General features: G+C 44.1%; 1 protein-coding gene across 7 annotated transcripts; it reads left to right on the top strand.

Annotated features, from left to right (window-relative positions):
* The first annotated feature begins 354 nt into the window (after positions 1-354).
* Positions 355-20074, top strand: brpf3b (bromodomain and PHD finger containing, 3b). Of its 7 annotated transcripts, none has more exons than XM_061766951.1 (14): positions 357-774; positions 1897-1989; positions 2090-3660; positions 4141-4297; positions 4446-4580; positions 9443-9571; positions 9771-10083; positions 12601-12903; positions 14100-14675; positions 16871-16952; positions 17015-17103; positions 17180-17274; positions 17358-17584; positions 19018-20073. In XM_061766951.1, exons 2-14 carry the CDS (start codon positions 1981-1983, stop codon positions 19199-19201), a joined length of 3870 nt encoding a protein of 1289 aa, XP_061622935.1. In that variant the 5' UTR covers positions 357-774; positions 1897-1980; the 3' UTR covers positions 19202-20073. The 7 variants fall into 7 exon arrangements, with proteins under 7 accessions (XP_061622979.1, XP_061622935.1, XP_061622928.1 ...); XM_061766944.1 differs by having other exon boundaries at positions 359-774; positions 14097-14675; positions 19018-20071; XM_061766986.1 differs by having other exon boundaries at positions 359-774; positions 14097-14675; positions 17358-17512; positions 19022-19183.
* Positions 20075-21343: the final 1269 nt, after the last annotated feature.

The following is a 21343-nucleotide window of genomic DNA, read 5'->3' as shown; positions in this document are numbered from 1 at the left end:
ATGGCAGGCAGGGCAAGTGTCACGTTTGACTGTTTATTACCCTGGGCGCCAAAATCATGCAGTGACGTCAAGGGGGGAAAGGCTACACGTACATCAATTCTAAGTACTACACACAAACCGGAAATGAAACATCGTGATCATATTAAAACACAGTTAAGATGATTAAAATTGACGCTGATAAACTACCCGATTTATGACAGTTAAAGATGTAACTTCAAATAATAACGATGACAGAAAAAGCGTAATGAAGGCATAACCTACCCGATTTATGACAGTTAAAATAAAGATGCAACTTCAAATAATAACGATTTCATGAATAACGATGACAGAAAAAAGCGTAATGAAGGCAGAGATTAGCGTTAATAAAAACAATACATTTTATTTTGAAAGACATGCTCGGATGTTGCATGTCAATACAAATGGAGTTAGCCTGGCTTCGCAAAGCTAGCCGGAGGAGGCTAACCTACAAAACTAGGTCGACATTAGATAGTCTCTTTAAGTATAATTACAGACATGTAACTCGTATCCCCGTTGGATGTATGGGCTTCAGTCCCCAACTCCTTAATTGCCGTTTTACCCAGGGACGGACGCGTTAATAAATGACGACACATACCGGCCGGCTGTAGCAACAAACTGTAGCTGGCTAAGAGCAAGTTAGCGTTTAGCTACGGGAGTTCACCAAGTAAGACCACAGGCTAGGTGGCAACCATTTCTGAAGAAACGCCTCAGACTGCCGGCTGTGGAGCTACTTGTGTCACCCGCTTGCAATAATAGGTAATGTTTTATTTCTATTTAAGCGGGTATTACTTACACACTTTAAACGTCTACCAAACAGCGACGATGTGTTTTGTTCTTTCCGTGTCAGCGTAAAAAAAAAACAAGACCTCGGGTATCTTTCGAAGTTAGCGGCTGAGCTAGCTGTAAATCAAAATTGTGACGCGACCTCTCCGAAGAACTGTCATAACACGTTTGTCACTCAAAATGGACGTGTGCCCATGCCTCGAAATGACAACGGCGAAAGTAAGATATAAAGTGCTTATTATGGTGTTTTAAAACTGTAAATATGGCTGACAGTGTACTCCTGGAATAAGGACACAGAGCTATTGAGGCTGCGGCGTTCTTAGAGGTGATTGGCTCAGGAGCGCATCAGTCATGTAGTCCTGAAAGCTGATGGGATGGCCGCTCACGTGTTGTGGCTAGCCCGGAAAGGAGTTAATTAAGTTAAGAAAATAAGTCTAACGTTACATGTTGTGGTCCTCGGTCGACCTTGACCAAAGAAAAAAGTAAGTAGTATGACATAGGTAATTCATTGTAAATAATAATGTTAATAATAACATAGCTGTTGTCATTCCATTTAAAAAAATATTTTTCCATTTACTATAGTACAGTATATAATACATTCTATATATTACCTATTTTATCGATATGTTTAAGTGTTTTTAATTCAATTCAGTTACACATAACACAATATGGAGGATTTTTTTTGTATTGTTTAATATTTTATGTATTTTTCTCATTTTATTGTTTTTGTTGTATTTATTGTCAGCGTGTATGTCGTCCACAGGCCAGCATAGATTGATGGATGAAACTAAATGCCTTCTTTTCGTCAAAAACAAAACTTATTTGACAGAAAATAGGTTATGTTGGCTCACCACATCATTTTGTCTGGCTCACAAAAGCAAATCATGGACATCTTTTTCATGTTTTTTGCAAAATGAAATTCCCAAATTGCAAATTGTCTTCACGATTGCTAGCATTTTTATTTTATTATTATTTTATTTTATTTTACAAACCACTCATTAAAATAATTTTAAAACTTGCCTTCATGTTTCAAAACTTGTTAGCCATAATGTTTTTGTGATGATAAGGCAATTATACATTTATATGGTTTCACAGTCATAATGGCCCTCCAAGGGAATTCATAACGACAGTGTGGCCCGTGACAAAAATGAGTTTGACACCCCTGCGTTTGAAAAACAGATGTTTCAGGTTGTCTTGCTCCGCCATTCATTTATTGATGCAATTATATGTCCTCTTATTTGTTTCTAGATGCCTCATTGTGTTATTTTGCTAAATTTGGATTAAACAGGCAGGAACGTGTGATTGGTGGCCTATGAGGAAGCCACGCCGAAAAGGCCTGGTGAGCCCAGGAAGTGGCACAGATGACAGGAAGTACAAGGGCACACCAGTTGGTGGTTGCGGTGTTGGTGCCCGCCAGCGATCCCCATCCCCGTACAGTTTCAAAGCATCTCCGAGCAGAGAAACACTGAGCTATGCACAGGCTCAGAAGGTTGTGGAAGTGGAGCTGGATGGCCGGCTTCACCGCATCTCCGTTTTGGAGCCCTTGGCCGTCATCACCGAAGACGAAATGATGGCGCAGGACATTAGTGAGTGTAACAGCAACAAAGAAAACAGCGAGCAGCCATCGCCTACTGTCAGTGCTACGCAAGCTGTCGGCAAAGCCATCACGCCCCGCGGCCGCCGAAAAGACTCTAAGTGTCCGTCTTTCAAGTCTGCGGCACCGTCGAAAAACCACTGCGCCCGTGTTCAATCGCAAACGCCTGAAAAGTTAAATGCAACACACAATCACCTAATACCCCTCCCTGAGCCTTCGTTTCACTTTGTAGACACTTTCACCCAAGTCGAGGCACCGCCTCTGCCCACGGCATACTACCGCTACATCGAACGTTCGGCCGAGGAGACGGAAGCTCTGGCTGAATACGACATGGACGAGGAAGACTCGGCCTGGTTGGAGATGATCAATGCTGGCCGGACAGAGGAGGGCTGCGCTGCGCTATCCGCAGACATCTTTGAGCTGCTGGTAGACCGCCTCGAAGACGAGGCTTACCGGGAGGCACGCGCCCGGGTGCCCTCTCAGAACGCCATTGACGACGACGACGCCTTCTGCTGCGTGTGCCTGGACGACGAGTGCCTCAACAGCAACGTCATCCTCTTCTGTGACGCGTGCAATTTAGCCGTGCACCAGGAATGCTACGGCGTTCCCTATATCCCCGAGGGCCAGTGGCTGTGCCGCTGCTGCCTTCAGTCCCCTCAGAAACCCGTTGACTGTGTGCTTTGCCCCAACAGAGGCGGAGCCTTTAAGCAAACCAGCGATGGTCGCTGGGCGCATGTAGTTTGCGCTATCTGGATCCCCGAAGTCTGTTTTGCTAATACAGTCTTTTTGGAACCAGTGGAAGGTGTCAGTAACATTCCCCCAGCACGCTGGAAACTTACCTGCTACCTGTGTAAGCAGAAAGGCCGCGGGGCATCCATCCAGTGCCACAAGGCCAACTGTTACACTGCGTTTCACGTCACTTGCGCACAGCGTGCTGGCCTGTTCATGAAAATCGACCCAGTGCGAGAGACAAGCGTCAACGGGACCACATTCTCGGTCAGGAAGACGGCATTCTGTGAGAGTCATTCACCTGCAGGCCAAGACGGCATCTCTGACGAGGAGAGTGAAGGGCGCGTGGTGGGCAGCAAAGGGAGGGCCAGTCGAGGGCGCAGTGCCTACACAGACGGTCCCGCGACACCAAAAAAAGGCAGAAAGTCTGAGAGTGATGGCAAGATGGATAAAAAGAAAGGGAAGAAGGACACAGGCTCCCCAACACTGAAGAATGCTTCGCCAAAAGTGTTAGTGCCTGAAATACCCACAAGCAGGTATCTTTTATTGGGTTTCATTATTTATTGGGTTTTCATTCTTTGTGTGTATGTGTACGCGCAACATATGTGAGTTACATTACAGCAAGTAAATCTGGCATAAAGCTTTAATCTAAGACACGGTGATCCTGCAATGGATTTGAATTTGCTTGGCGTATTCCCTTCAAACTGGAATTTTTCCGCCGCAGTTATTATAACAGGATGTTATGTTGTATGTATGTTATATTGTAATAAATCTTCTTTTTTTTTAGTCTTTTTTTTTTTTTTTTTTTTTTTCACCAGGGATGCACCTATCCATCAGCTGGTGACTATACTATATCACTGTATAAATATTATAATTTTTATATAAGTACCGAGGAAGAAATATTTAAAAAATGAAGAAGGGTATGTGTTCATCAAACTTTCTGTAAAGCTATCATGGTCAAAACTGTCAAAATGTACATTTTTAACTGTCAACTTGAATCTGTTACCGCTGTCCAGGTTGAATGCCATCTGCAAAGGTATTCTCTTTCAAAAGAAGAACCAGTTCATGCAAAGGCTGCATAGCTACTGGTTACTGAAGCGTCAGTCCAGGAACGGTGTGCCGCTGGTCCGCCATTTGCACTCGAATGTCCAATCCCAACGGAATACTGAAGAGGTCAGGCCGGGACTCAAGAATACATTTTACTTTATTTTTTCAATTTTCCAAGCAATTTTCTAAAATTAATTGGATATTTCTGAGATGTAAAGTTGATCAAATGGGGATTTTTAAACTATATATATTTTGTAAATATTTTTCTTTGTAGCCTGAGGTGGTTGATGAACAAGTATCTGCAGCCAGAGGGGCTCTGAGATATTGGCAGAAGCTTCGACATGACCTTGAAAAGGCCAGGCTGCTGGTGGAGCTCATCCGTAAAAGGGAGAAACTCAAACGAGAACAGGTAACATCAAGCAAGGCTACGTAATGCTGGATTTACACTGCAGGTCGAAGTGCCCATTTCCGATTTTATGCATATTGGTGTCTATGTACATGCTTTTTGAAGTGATCATTTCAGATATCACCATTTACATCTATTGAACACGTAAGAAAAACATTTGCATGCGCAGATGTCCAAAATGCAGTTAAAAGGTAAACACCGGGCAGCCACATTACAGAAGTAAGCAATAATAAATAACAATACAACTATAAAACATTACTTGCAGGGTTCTAAATTAACACCCGACAAGCTGTCAAATGCGGGTTAAAATTCATTTTGGTGGGTAGTAATAACAACGTACGAGCCAGTTTGGCCAGTGATGTGTGAAGAAGAAGAAGAATCACCTTTTATTGTCCTGAACATGCATGCATGCATGCACACGAAATTTGTTCTCAGAATTGTACCCATTACAGTGAACACATACACATGTTAGTGGAACACACTGGCGCAGGGGACAGCTGAAGTGCCCGGGGAGCATTTCGGGGTATCAGTGTCTTGCCCAAGGACACCGCAGTCGTGAGTCCGGGGGATGTTGGCGGATGGTCCGGTCGGGGTCTTGAACCTAGGTCCCCCACGGTGGCAGGCGGTGTTTTTGAATGCGTTTATTTGTGTTTGGGTAGACGCAAATGTTTATACATCAGTATATTCCTAACGTTGGGCGCACAGTGATGCACTATATCAGATCTTTTTGTTTGCACTGCAGTTGCCCTGGCAAATATCGGATTCATATCAGAATTTGTCCATTCAGATTCATGGAGAGGCCCGTTCTGATCTGAGGAGATCAAATCCCATTTATTTATTTATTTTAATCTACGCTGCAGTGATGCACAATTATGTCACCCGAACCATCTAGTGTAAATCCCGCCTAAATGAGTGTTTATGGTGTCAAAGTACAGTTTATGGAAGCCATTATTGGACATATTTATTGAGCAAAAAATATTGGAGCTTCCATTTATTGCTCACATTTTAGTCTTATTATATTTATTTTAGCTTTTGAATGAATTGAAAAGCAGCCATTTCATTCAAAAATAGCTGAACAGAAATAAGACAAAACCTGTTCCATCCTTTTTTTTTTTTACTTCTCTCTTGTAAATATATTGATTGTGGGTGTGAATGGTTGTTTGTCTGTATGTGTCCTGCGATTGGCTGGCAACCACTTAGGCGTACCTCACTTCTCACCCAAAGTCAGGTGGGTTAGACTCCAGCTCACCCTAATGAGGAAAAGCAGTATAGAAAATGGATGGATGTACAAGCCCAATTTCAATGAAGTCGGGACGTTGTGTTAAACATAAATAAAAACAGAATACAATGATTTGAAAATCATGTTCAACCTATATTTAATTGAATACATTACAAAGACAAGATATTTAATGGTCAAACTGATAAACTTGATTGTTATTAGCAAATCATCATTAACTTAGAATTGTATGTCTGCAACACGCTCCAAAAAAGCTGGGACAGGTGGCAAAAAAATTGAGGAATGCTCATCAAACAGCTGTTTAGAACATCCCACAGGTGACCAGGCTAATTGGGAACAGGTGGGTGCCATGATTGGGTAGAAAAGGAGCTTCCCTGAATTGTTCAGTCATTCACAAGCAAAGATGGGGCGAGGTTCACCTCTTTGTGAACAAGTGGGTGAGAAAATAGTCGAACAGTTTAAGGACAATGTTCCTCAACGTATAATTGCAAGGAATTTAGGGATTTCATCATCTACGGTCCATAATATCATCAAAAGGTTCAGAGAAGCTGGAGAAATCACTGCATGTAAGCGGCAAGGCCAAAAACCAACATTGAATGCCCGTGACCTTCCATCCCTCAGGCGGCGCTGCATCAAAAACCGACATCAATGTGTAAAGTATATCACCACATGAGCTCAGGAACACTTCAGAAAACCATTGTCAGTAAATACAGTTTGGCGCTACATCCGTAAGTGCAACTTAAAACTACTATGCAAAGCAAAAGCCATTTATCAACAACACCCAGAAACGCCGCCGGCTTCACTAGGCCCGAGCTCATCTAAGATGGACTGAGGAAAAGTGTTCTGTGGTCCGACGAGTCCACATTTCAAATAGTTTTAGGAAATTGTGGACGCCGTGTCGTCCGGGCCAAAGAGGAAAAGAACCATCTGGACTCTTATGGACGCACAGTTCAAACACCAGCATCTGTGATGGTATGGGGCTGTATTAGTGCCAATGACATGGGTAACTTAGACCACCATTAATACTGAAAGGTACATACAGGTTTAGGAGAAACATATGCTGCCATCCAAGCGTCTTTTTCACAGACGCCCCACAATCACACCTCTGACTTCTGCATTTACCATCCACGAACAGGATGTGAGACGCATCTTCAAACAACAAAAGATTAACAAAGCGGCAGGCCCAGACCATGTGTCTCCATCCTGCCTCAAAGTCTGCACGGACCAACTCGCGCCAGTCTTCACTCAGATCTTCAATAGATCTCTGGAACTGTGCAAAGTACCATCCTGTCGGGTCTAAATGACTACAGGCCTGTCGCATTGACATCTGTGGTCATGAAGTCCTTTAAACGTCTCATGCTGGACCACCTCAAGAGCGTCACAGGTCCCCTGCTGGACCCCCTGCAGTTTGCCTACCGAGCGAACAGGTCTGCGGATGATGCAGTCAACATGGGACTGCACTTCATCCTTGAACACCTCGACAATGCAGGGACCTACGCGAGGATCCTGTTCGTGGACTTCAGCTCAGCGTTCAACACCATCATCCCTGAACTCCTTTCATCCAAGCTTCTCCAGCTCAGCGTCTCACCTGCCATCTGCCAGTGGATTTACAGCTTCCTGACGGGCAGGACACAGCAGGTGAGGCTGGGAGAGAGCACCTCATCCACACGCAGCATCAGCACTGGGGCGCCCCAAGGTTGTGTCCTCTCTTCTCTCTCTACACGAACGACTGCACCTCAGCGCACCCGGCTGTCAAACACCTCAAGTTTGCAGATGACACCACTGTCATCGGCCTCATCAAGGACGGTGACGAGTCTGAATATCGACAGGAAGCGGAGCGGCCGGAGCTGCGGTGCGGCCGACGCAACCTGGAGCTGAACACGCTCAAGACTAGAGATGATCATGGACTTCAGGAGGCATCCTTCGCCACAGCTGCCCCTCACGTTGTCCAGCTCCCTTGTGTCAACGGTCGAGACCTTCAAGTTCCTGGGAATTACAGTCTCTCAGGACTTGTAGTGGGCGACCAACATCAACTCCGTCCTCAAAAAGGCCCAGCAGAGGATGTACTTCCTGCGGCTTCTGAGAAAGCATGTCCTGCCATGGGAGCTGCTGAGGCAGTTCTACACAGCGGTCATCGAATCGGTCCTGTGTTCTTCCATCACAGTCTGGTTTGGTGCTGCTATAAAAAAGGACAAACTCCGACTGCGACGGACAATCAAAACTGCTGAAAGGATTGTCGGTACCCCCCCTACCCGCCCTTGAGGACTTGCACGCTGCCAGAACTAAGACAAGAGCGTGCAAAATCCTCTCGGACCCTGCGCATCCTGGTCACCGGCCCTTCCGGTTCCTTCCGTCAGCTAGGCACTACCGATCAATGCAAACTAGAACTAGCAGACATTCCAACAGCTTCTTCCCTCTTGCGATCAACTTCTTAAACACTTAACCTACAATTCCATTACAACATGCTGGCAATTTTTTGACTTGACTTCGTTGTCACATTTCTGTGGGGCCAATTATGTATTACTCGTGCACTCACTGTAGTAGTCTCACCACGCTGCACTATTTGCATATCTGTTGTTGACCAATACTGGCCACTCATGCCAAAGAAGATTCTGAGTAGCATCTGCTCCATTTGCACACTGATTGAGGAGTATCTGCAACATTTGCACAATCAACATTGTCCCAGATTATCGTGCTACTCGTCACTTTAAACGGCATACACTCCTTGAAGTCTCGGCCCCCTTTGCACAATGGTCATTGCACCGGACTATTGCTATATTAGTCATTCGAACTGCTCTAAGTGCTTGAGGACTCTGCATCTTTTGCACAATTGTCAAAACAAAACAAAAATGTACCGGCATTACCAGATAACTATTAACCCTTTATTGCTCAGTGACTGTTTTTTGTCAATGTCTTTATGTCTCGAAAGTGTTCTCTGTCAATTGACTGACTGTTGTCGTACTAGAGCGGCTCCAACTACCGGAGACAAATTCCTTGTGTGTTTTTTGGACATGCTTGGCAAATAAAGATGATTCTGATTCATAGTAAAAGAGTGCGGGTACTAAACTGGCCTGCCTGCAGTCCAGACCTGTCTCCCATTGAAAATGTGTGGCCCATTATGAAGCGTAAAATACGACAACGGAGACCCCGGACTGTTGAACAGCTGAAGCTGTACATCAAGCAAGAATGGGAAAGAATTCCACCTACAAAGCTTCAACAATTAGTCTCCTCAGTCTCCTCAGTTCCCAAACATTGATTTGCAAATCATTATATTCTGTTTTTATTTATATTTAACACAACGTCCCAACTTCATTGGAATTGGGGTTGTATATAAATGATAAGATAGGATTTTAGAATACATTTGTGTAATTTTTGTAATGTATGACAGCTGCTGGTGGCTGGAAATGGTTGCAAGTTTATCTTGGAGTTGATTGAATGGGTTCGAACTTTTTTTTAAAATATATTTGACTTGTCGAGTTGAGTTAAACTATTTAATAAAGAAAACCAATATGTCAATGTTGAATTCTCCTGAATTGGCTCTGCCTTTTCCTCTCTTGTAAGACAGGTTCTTTATAAATGTACTCTATCTGACTTTGCCAGTCACCTGCATGCCCTTTTGTAATTGTAGATCAAAGTCCATCAAGCAGCTCTGGAGCTGGAGTTGACCCCGATGTTGTTGTTGCTCCGCTCCACTATGGACCAACTGCAGGAGAAGGACACAGCTGAGATCTTTGCAGAGCCAGTCAACATCAAGGAGGTTAGACATCCTAAAATGTCAAGTTCTCCCATCATTCCCATCAAGTAGGAAGCACATATCCCAGATGTTTTGGTGAGATTAAGGGATATGGTTCATGAGGAACTAAGGGGTCTAGTTAGTTAATTGGTGAAGAGGTGTATCCCAAGAATCATGCAGATCTTGCTTATTGTTATCATTAATCTCTGTGTGTTCTCCCCAGGTACCAGACTACATGGAGTTCATAAGTCGTCCAATGGACTTTACAACTATGCGCTCCAAGCTAGAAAATCATACCTATCGTTCTGTGGCTGACCTGGAAGAGGACTTCAACCTGATGGTGTCCAACTGCCTCCTGTACAACAGCAAGGACACCATCTTCCACCGCGCTGCACTGCGTCTTCGGGACCTTGGGGGAGCCGTGTTGCGCCATGCCCAACGACAAGCCACCAACATGGGCCTGGAGCTGGAGACCGGCATGCACCTACCTGAGTCACTGCAGAAGCGCAAATTTTACAGCTGCACATGGGAGGATGGTATGATATGGGAGGTTTTTCTTTTTTTGCGTACTGTGCTCCCTCAAAAATCAACCAATACATTCCATGACGCTTGTCGACCTCCGATCAATTGCGTTTGATATAATTACAGAGCCCATAATTTGATTCATTGTACAGGTGATGTTCAAAATAAACAATGAACATGAATACGTACCACTACACATACATACTAATACATCAATAACATAAAACATTCTTAATGTAGTCTTTTTTATAAATATGAACTCACACAAGTATAAAATGATCTCACCTACTAATGCAGTGGTTCCCACCAGGGTGCTGCAGCAACTTATCCAGTTTCACTGAATTTTTGTCCAAAAATTATGTATAACAGACAAATATACCTTTGTTCATCTATGCCGGCAACGTAGTGAAAGACAGAATATTTAACTCGTTCACTGTCAGCCGTTTCTTGAGCAGGAAACCCTGAGACTGCCAGGCATTTTCGAGCAATTTCACTCATTTTTCAAGCCCCACAGAATTTCGTGTACCGAGGCTATGTAAACACCAAAGCCACCAAAAGAAAGATCAGACTCGCTTCTTTCATCAGAAAAAAAAAAGGTTTGTCTCTACCTTACCTAGCTAACCATTCTTTAGTAAGCAGCAGTCAAATATAGGCTACTTTCAGCCAAATCTTTTTCTGGAAGAAAGAAAACAGAGAAAACAGCCTTTTTGTGAAAGCAGACGCATCAAGCACAACAATGACTTTGACACCAATATTTGTTTTCTTTAGTGAAAATCTCAAACATCTGAACATAAAACAAGACTGAAGAAGTACTTTTGACAGAAAAAAATATTTAGTTTATAACTGTACAGAATTTACATTAGACGAAAATGCATGAACAAAGGGGGCTCCGACACTTGTACTCTTTTCTTCCAAATTCTCCTCCTCTACCGTTTGCTCAATAGTCCAAGTTTTTATGAACTTGCGCATAAAAGCTAGCAATCTTTGATCCACTTCTGTATTTTATTCTTTGGTGGCGGTGAATGGGATCTTGAGTGGTTGTCATTGTCCTTGAAACCAGTCACTACTTCTCCTTGAAGCACAACCTGTGCAGTTTCGAAACATAACTATTAGGTACAATGAACCTGTGTGTCCACCTCTTTCCATTCATACAACAGATTAAGTCCTGGCTTCCTGTCATGGGCTTGTCTCGATATAAAACAATGAGCCGTTATGCTTGAAATGTAGTTTTGGGTCAGGCATGTCGCTTAGCCAGGCACTACAGCGCTCCACTTCCTGATTACAGTATATACGCACCCAATCGGACGTGTAACCCATGTGACCATGTGAGTGCGTCACAAGAAATACACTGATTGACTGGCTGACTGGACCACATGACCAAAATGCTGCGTTTCGATGAGGAAGTAATGTGGACAAAACCCCACTTGGCGGGATGTAGCTGGGGGCGAACGTTAATTGCCCAATATTAAAATAGTAATAAAAAATTGAGAGAATTTATATCAATTCCAAGATTTGTTGATCAACGACACTTAGATTGCACTCATGCGCAGAGCACAGTTACATCGGACCGGGATCGGCTGCCAGTAGACCTCAGACCTGCGCGGGCATTGCTTCAATCCTTTTCGAACTTTTTGTGAAACAAAGTTAAAAAATAAATAAAACAAATTTAACAAACAAGAAGAGTCCAGTTTCCTCGATTCAACTTTTGCAGATTACCATGACCTGGATGACTCAGACTGTCTACACACAAAATGAAAAAAAAACACAATTTTTAGCAAGCACATTGGTATTTTTCATTGATGTTGTGATAGGAAGTTAAAATGACTTGGGCAATTATGCTATTAGGCTCACGATATGGCCGCTATCCCGTCTATTACCGACTAGCTAGTGGCTAGCGTGAGAAGCTAAGATAGCAGTCGACACTGTCACTCAGTACTCTTCGTTCAGACAGCACAAGCATCTATACATCCGTTTCCTTCCGCTTGCCCGGCCGGGGGTTGTGCGCAATGCCAGTTTTCTCCTTGGCTCACAAAAAGTTGGTAAATTTTGCCTTTGATTAAGAGTCCCGTGGCACACATGGGAATAGGAACAAAAATAGGAAGTAGAAACCTACCCAAATAAAACCAGAAATGACTCTGCGGCCATCTGCATGGCACTGAAACACGGTTACCCTGAACAAAAGGAGGTTAACTCAAGAGTCTTAAGTGTTTTAGATTCAGTCCACTTGGGTCACAGTAACGTCCAGTGCACAGTCGTCTTCTCTTCTCACATTTCCTCATTCAGAATGGGTTCTCAAAAAGCCAAAGGAAAGTGGAAAATCTAGAGTTGGGTCTAGTGAGGCACGCTGACGTCACGCAATATGATACATTTTCGATGTCAAAACTTTGTATTTTAGGCAAATCTTTTTCCAGAAAATGAAGGCCAACTCCAAATTTTCCAAGCTTTAAAATGTGCAACCTTCAAGGTACTCTTGTATACAGTATAATGAGCATGTCACGGAGGAGCTAACGTGGCCTTTCCTCCTTGTCCAGTGGACAGTGTGCTGAACCCTGAAAACCGGCTTCATATGAGTGTGGAGGAGCAGCTGAAGGAGCTGCTGGACAAGCTGGACTTCGTCAGTTCCATGCGATGCAGCGGTGCTCGCACGCGACGTATGCGCCTGCTCCGCCGCGAGATCCACAACATTCGGTTCCGGCAGGGTCCGCACCGCCAAGGCCTTCGCAACGGTCGTCGAAAAGAAGACAGCGATGAGGATGATGAAGAGGAGGAAGACGACGAAGACGACAAGGCCGAAGGCTCAAAGGCAGAAACCTGCCTTTTAACTTCCGACAAAGGTGAGTGATGAAAAGCTGTCGCGTAAGAGAAATTGACAGTGCATGTCCTTTTTCTTCCCCTTTAAACCCACTTTTGTTTTGATGAGACCAGTTGTGAACATGAGCTAACAGCAAATTGTCCTCAGGTTATTGAGCCAGGGTCCCCCCCACGCACCAACCCCAACCACCCCACTGTCTCCAGTCTAGTAAGTAGGGGCCCACAGAGTCTCGTTAGCCATGGCTGCCTCACAACTCCTCTTTCCAAGTGCACTCTGCACCTCTTCTGCACATCACTCTCATGGACTCACCACTCTCCATCGGCCGCATACTGTACAGTCATGCCATATCATCCCACTTCTGTCCGGTTCGGGCAGGCTCTTGCCGTCTAGAGGAGGGCGGGAGGATACTGATTTGTGTCAGTGGCGCCATTTCAATCCAGCCCTGGTACCATGGTGCTGGTGTACAGTTGTGAGAGCAATGATTATTCCTCGCTCGTCTTAATATTGTGTGTGTATGATGTTACGTCCCCCAGAATACAGTGGAGCCTCCATAAAATCAAACCCCTCTGTGGTCATAAAATTTGGAATTTGAACAAAATTTGGGTGAAAATTTGAACCGCTGTCATGCTTAGCTCGTGTGAGTTCAGCTCAGTGAGCATCTCAAGGATGTATTGGTATTTTATTGTGTGTCCTGCCACCACTAAAGCCCACTAAAAAAGTACTGGTATTATTGGTGCTGGTCTGACATGGCACAGTCCTGTTGTTTACGGGCACTGCAGCGCACCCTGCTGTGTGAGCCACCTTGGCTAATCAGTTGGCGCTGCACTTATGCACTTCCGAGTTCTACATTTTTCTTTCCATCAACATTACGTTATTTAATATTGAATTATTGCAAATTGTTTCCATCTGCATTTCAATGAATTGAAGAACTTATTATCTACGTAAATTCTTTTCTATGGGGAAAAATCCATTTTAAATTTGAACAAATATGAAGTTGACCGGCGTCCTGCAGCTGGTTGTGTTTGACTTTAGAGGTTCCACTGAAGTTCAAGTCTCGTTGGCCTGTGGTTAGACAGGTAGAATTTTGGATCACAGACAAGACACCATTTTCCAGTGTGACTACAACACCACCACATCACACTACATACTCAATGGCCATTTCATGGAACTGCATGCAGAGTGAAAGTGAATTTCACGTTTCCTCCCCTCTTCCAGAAGACCTCAAATCCACCTCGCCCCCAACACTGGAACCCACCGGGCCGGCCCCTCCTCCACGACTGGGAGACGCACCCCTGGAGCCTCCCACGCTGCGGCCGATATCCAAGGAGCCGCCGCTCTCAGGCTGGCCCTGCAAACGGCGAAAGATAGTCGACGGCCTCGCCGACAGCGACGCAGAGCACATCGGTTGCACTAAAGCTCAGGAGACGTCGCCGCCGGAAAGTTTTCACAGCGAGGGGCAGGTGGTGTCCAACGGCCTCCCAGACCTAAGCACCCCCACGAGTCCGCACGCTGGGGGCGTTGGACGAAGGACCTCTGTGTTATTCAAAAAGGCAAAAAATGGTGCAAAGATGTTCAGAGACAATCCTTTGCCCGATGGCAAGGGGTCGCAGGACGACAGTACAAGCTCCTCACTTTCCGCGTCCAGCACCCCCTCTAGTACACCTTTATCCACTCCTACCAAAAGCCCTCAAAAAGCCATAGAACCCCCCTGCCTGAATGACCCATGGACCCCCAGGCGAGACATGAGCTCAGATGGAGAACTGGACAAAGCACTGAATCAAAGTCTGAAAAGTGGTAAGATTTACTTTTCCCCCACACACCAGCAAAAACATGTAAGCTACATTTCTAGTCAGTTCACATGACAGTTGCTGACACCAGATTCAGACTTAGTCCGCTGACACTACACGTTGGCCAAATGCAGGTAACACATTTTGCTGTACAATGTACATAATAAAGTAGCTTTACCTTTGTTTTGTTGTAAAATTACATTCATGATTGTCACGTACAGCAGAATGTACCTGTACAGATCTGCATGACCCTCTTGAGATTGTGATCTGGATGCAGGGCAGTTTGTGTGTCTATCGCTCTTTGTGTCACGGGGCTTTTGATTGTATCAAAATTAGGCTAAAACATTTTTTTCATGTTTGGGAGATAAACTACCAATTTTAGATTTTTTTTCAGGCCGCTACAAATGCTGTTATACAGTGGACCTTTAGTGTTGTCGATTCAGTAATTGCTTAGTGTCAGATTTGAAATCATTTTCCCATACAAAGTACTGTGGCACCCCTGTTTAAAAATGAGAAAAATGACTTTGGTTCGTGCGCTATTCCTGGCTATGCATCACACATTGCAGGTATCTTGTTGGGTTTTTGCTCTAAATTAACCCTCAGTATGGCCCCAAAGAAAATTGAAACTGCTAGCATGTAGCAACATTATTAGGAAGCCTAAACGTATTACTGTTTAAAAAAAAATAGTAGCTGACCATGAGAATGGTGTTCCTGCTTGTGATCTTGCTGCGCAGTTTGATTTGTTAAAGTCTACCAATAATAAATCAATTTTGTATAGCACTTTTCTCAGCACCCAAAGACTCTAAACATGGCTACACACAAAGAAACAAGTAAATAAAACTTGAACCTTGGTGGATGCAGTGGCGGGGCGGGGGTGAAGCAGTCCCTCCGCAGTTGCTAGCTCAAGCCGGGTCACATTGCAATGCGGCTTTCATGTTGCATTGTGGGATTTGGTGGCCATTTTGTGCTAGCTGTATTCATGGTAAATGTAAACAGTAGTGTATGCGTAAAGGCCAAGACGTTCCAAAGTGATTTGCTGGCAAACACGCCGTATTATTTTGCCATAATCAACGGTCCTTCTCTTATTTCTATATTGTACAGTATTTGTTTTTAACCACACACCGTTAAACTTAAAGTAAATATAACTGGATTAATTCTATTTCCGTTCATTTTAATGGGAAGCATGCAGCTCTTGTATTGGATCTCATGCTACTGTGTATAAATACAGGTGTGCCTCATAATGTAGCTGGTAGGTGTATACAGCATGTCAATCATACATGGACAGTGTGATTGGTATTCTTATTGACGCTTCACTTTGCGTTTCTCGACCACAGTAGATCGTTGCGATCGACGCTGTAATGCACCTAACATCTAGCGATAGGGCTGGGCGATAAGATTCAAGGAGTTTATTTGTCATACCAACACACATTTACACGTGATATGTCACGAAATATGATACCCAATGTCCCAGATTAGTCCAATAAGTCCTGAGAATGGTGAAATATAAATACCATACGAAAATAAGGAAAAAATAAAATAAGACGGACAAGATCATACTTATCTAGAGATGTGGGTGCGTGCAAAGATGCAAATGGAGCAAGGATGCGGATATTAGCGGAAATGCAATAGGCTGGAATTGCACATGATGTTTACATGATCATTTGAACTTGTGTTCATCGTGCAGGGATGAATAGGCTAGGGGGCAGGGGCTGATTTTGAGGCTACTTGGCACTGTTCGGGTTTTAACAGCTTCCGGAAAGAAGCTGTTCCTCAGGCTGGTGGTCCTGCAGCAGATGCTCTGTCGCCTCATGCCTGAGGGGAGAGGTTGGAAGAGAGGGTGTGCGGGGATGGTAGCATCTTTGACGATGGACAATCGATTAATGGCCCGGCAAGGCGACTTAACCTACTCACGAACAAGCCATGAACAAGTTCACACCATGAGAAAAGTAGGAACGATATTGGTTATGTGCTGGTAATGGTACACACATTTTTGTGTTCCAAATAGTTGTGTGTTGCTTGAAGGGGTCTGTTGGCAAGAGTGACACTTCAACTACATGTTCGATATACATTTTATCGTTAAAATTATTGTTAAAGTAGCTTTTTTTTTTTTTATATAACTCTTGATCAGTGCAAGTGAATGTGTTTTGGCGATCCCCGCTGCCTGCTTCCAACTCTCTTGACATTGCTGTCCTTCGCTTTCAGGACTGACCAATGGCTTCGACAAGCGCAAAGACGGCGGGTCCGACGGCGAATACAGCCCCTGTCCGGTCCTCCGCAAAGAAATGTAAAAACATTGCGCGTCGTATTTGTCTGCTTGTTCCACTAATATGACATGATGTTTAATAGTGCTGCAGCACCCAAACGAAGCCTGGGGAAACCTGCTCTTTCCAAAGTTCCCTTCCTGGAGTTCGTCAATGGAGATGCTGATTACACCGGTGTGTGTTGATTTTCTTCGCGCTCATCTTTTCCGTCTCTGCACATTAAAATTACGTGCTTTATAATGAACCGTAGGTAACGGCAGCCAAACATCTGAGGATGAGACTGAGCTCGAGCCTCTAGACCTGGTTTGGGCCAAGTGTCGAGGATATCCCTCTTATCCCGCCCTGGTAATAGAGCCTCTAATTTCTTTGTAAACATTCATCAAGCACCATCTCAGGTCTGTGCTAGATCATCAGTAAGTTTGTTCCAGATCATCGACCCGGAGATGCCGGAAGAGGGTCTGCTGCTCAACGGAGTGCCCATCCCAGTCCCGCCCAAAGATGTCCTCCGACTGGGGGAGCGGAGGCAGGAGGAGAGCAGCCAGAGGCTCTACTTGGTGCTCTTCTTCGACAACAAACGAACATGGTGGGACGCGCGTTCCGGTCTTCAAGAAATGTTGCGCTCATATATACAAGAGCACTCAGTAGAGATTAATAGGTAGGCTTTACACGATCAGGATTTTGTGGCCGATCAGCGAGTTTAAAAAAAAAAACGATAACCGATCACCGATCTGATCACAATATGGAGCAATGTGTCTATTTAAATGACATTTACTGTATATACTTGTGTACTGTATACTGAGTATCTTCAAAAGTAGTCTCTCGCATTTCAGACAAAACGTAAAACATTAATAACCTGTAGGGGGCAGTCAAGGATTGGCCACTGACATAAATTTAAGTTTTCAGTCGGGTCAAACCAACATTACAACATGACAGAAATAATGAGTCCTAACTTGGTGTAAGTAACTTACTTCACACACACCGAAACTTAAGAGCATGATTCGACAGAACCCTGGTATGTTGACGCACAACCGTTAGTGCTAGCACTAGCTTGCTAGGCTACAAAACATTTTGTTGCCTGCTTGCGAGCCGTATCGTATTCCAACCCAAATTCCAATGAAGTTGGGACGTCCATCCATCCCGAGTGTCCAAGACATGCGGCCGCAAGTCCGATGACACGTCCACAAAGTCGATCGTCGAACTGCGACCTAGGGTGTCTTGATGCCAAGTGCACGTCTGGACACCCTTATGCTTGAACGTGGTGTTCGTTATGGACAATCCGTGATGAGCACAGAAGTCCAATAACAGAACACCGCTCGGGTTCCGATCAGGGGGAGCCGTTCCTCCCAATCACGCCTTTCCAGGTCTCACGGTCATTGCCCACGTGAGCATTGGAGTCCCCCAGCAGAACGATGGAGTCCCCAGACGGGATCGCTCTCCAGCAACCCCTCCAAGGACTCCAAAAAGGGTGGGTACTCTGAACTGCTGTTTGGTGCATAGGCACAAACAACAGTCAGGACCCGTCCCCCCACCCGAAGGCGGGGGGAGGCTACCCTCTCGTCCACCAGGGTGAACCCCAATGTTCAGGGGCCGAGCCGGGTGGGGCAATAAGTATACCCACACCTGCTCAGCGCTTCTCACCGTGGGCAGCTCCAGAGTGGAAGAGAGGCCAACCCCTCTGGAGAGGACTGGTACCAGAGCCCAAGCTGCGTGTGGAGGGGAGCTGCGATGGGGACTCCATCGTTCTGCTGGGGGACTTCAATGCTCACGTGGGCAATGACAGTGAGTGATTGGGAGGAACGGCCCCCCCCCCCCGGATCAGAACCCGAGCGGTGTTCTGTTATTGGACTTCTGTGCTCATGACGGATTGTCCATAACGAACACCATGTTCAAGCATAAGGGTGTCCACACGTGCACTTGGCACCAGGACACCCTTGGTCACAGTTTTGAGGTTCTGGGCTTCAAGTCACCTTGTCTGTACATTTGTTTGGTTGTGTGTTTTTGTCGGAACGTCCTCTAGTTGTTGCACTTCAGACCGCCAGATGGCGCCACCTTTCCCCTCTTCTCACACAGCCGTCCTTGTTCCCGCAGGCAGTGGCTCACACGTGACAAGGTGACCCCCTTGGGAGTGGACAACACTGCGGACAAGTTGCGCATCATGGAGGGCCGCAAGCCCAGCCTCCGCAAGTCTGTGCAGGTGGCGTACGACCGCGCCATGATCCACCAGAGCAGAGTGAGCCACAGCCAAGGCTTTGTGACCTCCAACTTCCTGTAGAGGTCGCGGTTGTCTCCGCCAACGTGAAGCCACGCCCCTCTCCGCCCGGTTCCTTTTGTGGTCCGCTGCGCTCGACTGAGTCGTGTGTCCGCTTCTACTGTATGTCATGCAAATCAGTTGCGGCGTGTTTGTGTGCGATGACGAACTTCAAACAATATTTATACCAATGCAGAGGACCTATGCATGGATCACTGCCATCTTTTATACAATAGCTTTTTACATTTTAATCTTTTATGAAATACGCTTGTACAGTTCAAAGGTACACTCTGTGTGCATTATGTTTGTAAGACGAAGTCTTGGTCACTTTGTGTTGCTCTTTTTAATCAATCCACAAGGGGCAACGTGAGGCTGTTTATTTTTGTCGAGAGAATTAATTCCTGACTTGCTGCATTTTGTGTGCGTGTGCGTGTGTGTGCGTGTGTGTTGATGTCAGTGAACACAATGAATGAGCCATTGTTCTAATTATGAATTCTCTTTTTTGATACGAGAGAAATAATTTATTTATGGAAGACACAACTATAGAAATAAAATTATATTGGTAAAAGCAAGAATTGTATTTAAAAACAAATTGTGAGGTCTAAAAAATAATTTTTAACAGGTAAATTCACACATTTGGTTTGTTGCTCCCAACAAGACAGATCCATACCAACCCAAATATTTATTATTAGTATTATGAAATATAACAACCTACACCTTCATAAGCTTGTGCATACTTTCACTACTCACCAAATACTTTGTTTCAATCCATAGTTCCTCATTCGGGAAAGAAATGCTCTATTAAAACCTTTTGCAATATATAACTGGCTTGTTATCTTTTGGAATGAAGTGGAGGCGTTTATTTTGTTTCAGTGGTACGGTATTGAAATGATTGCTCTCGAACAAGGGTGGGCAAACGTGTGCTCAAGACCACATTTGAGTTTTCAAATTAACGGATGGGTCAGTCATTTGCACGTGAGGTGGGGAAAAAGTACAAAATATTTCATGTTAAAGTAAGTGTTTTACTTATATTAGTCATTAATCCATTATTTAATGCATGTAAAAATGAGGTAAGGTATACGTAAAATTGTTTATTTCAATGCTAAAAAATTTTTTTTTTTTTATTGTATTTACAAATTATAACACCTTTGAAAATTTTTTGAATAAAACAAGTATTTTGAAATAATTTGGTTATACTTAATCAACCAATTAATAAAAAACAATGTTCAGTACAGATTATTTTTTGTGAGTGAGAAAATAACCCTTATTTGTAGTTTCTATATTTAGTTATAACTAACCAATTTTGTAATACTTTTTCCATTTACATACTTTAAATGTACAGTCTCTGTAAAATAGTTTATTGTAGTGATAACGTATTTAAATTTAACATTTTAAATGTGGTAAAATTGTTTATTTTAGCCAATTTTGTATTTTTTTTATTTTATTTTTTTTTTACATTATCAATGACTAAATTAACCAATGTTTCTCAAACCTTTTACACAAAGTACCACCATAAAAATACTTGCATTAGCACTGCACCTAAATATAGGAATATGTGAGGAAAACAATTGCACTTAAATAGTGATTCATTAAACTGTGCATGAATCAAATAAATTGTACCTAAATAAAAGTTTCAGGGAGGGGGGGGGGGGGGGGGGGGGCTGTTCTTTTAGATTAAATTCAAATGTATTAACTCAGAAGTGAACTACCAACTGAACTGTACTTAGGCAGTGATTTTTGTGTACCACTAGAGCAGGGGTGTCAAAGTCATTTTTGTCACGGGCCACATCGAACTTACGACTCCCCTCGGAGGGCCGCTACCACTACCACTGTGAAGCCATATCAATGAAAGATTACCTCCTATACTGTAATGACATACAGTATACACAACACATTGGTGAATAGTCAGTTTTGAAATCAGAAGCCTGTAAAAACATGTTTTTCAACTATTACCTGTTTTCTAAGGGGGATTGGTTTACAAAAAAATGCTTGCAAATATCTCTGGTATTACACCAGAACACAATGAGCAATTTTGATTTGCTTTCGCGGGCCACATAAAAGGACGTGGCGGGTCGGATCCGGCCACCGGGCCACCAGTTTGACACCTGTGCACTAGAGGAAGCACACGTACCACGAATGGTACTAGTACCGCACGTTGCAAATCAC

This window comes from Phyllopteryx taeniolatus, chromosome 1 (assembly GCF_024500385.1).
Source record: "Phyllopteryx taeniolatus isolate TA_2022b chromosome 1, UOR_Ptae_1.2, whole genome shotgun sequence".
Lineage (NCBI taxonomy): Eukaryota > Metazoa > Chordata > Actinopteri > Syngnathiformes > Syngnathidae > Phyllopteryx > Phyllopteryx taeniolatus.
This window is presented reverse-complemented; position numbering and strand designations above follow the sequence as displayed.

Coding starts and splice junctions, on each gene's coding strand:
- brpf3b (XM_061766944.1), top strand. Junction 14,676..16,870: donor GAATCAAAGTCTGAAAAGTG/GTAAGATTTACT, acceptor CTTCGCTTTCAG/GACTGACCAATGGCTTCGAC. Junction 16,953..17,014: donor CCGGTCCTCCGCAAAGAAAT/GTAAAAACATTG, acceptor GATGTTTAATAG/TGCTGCAGCACCCAAACGAA.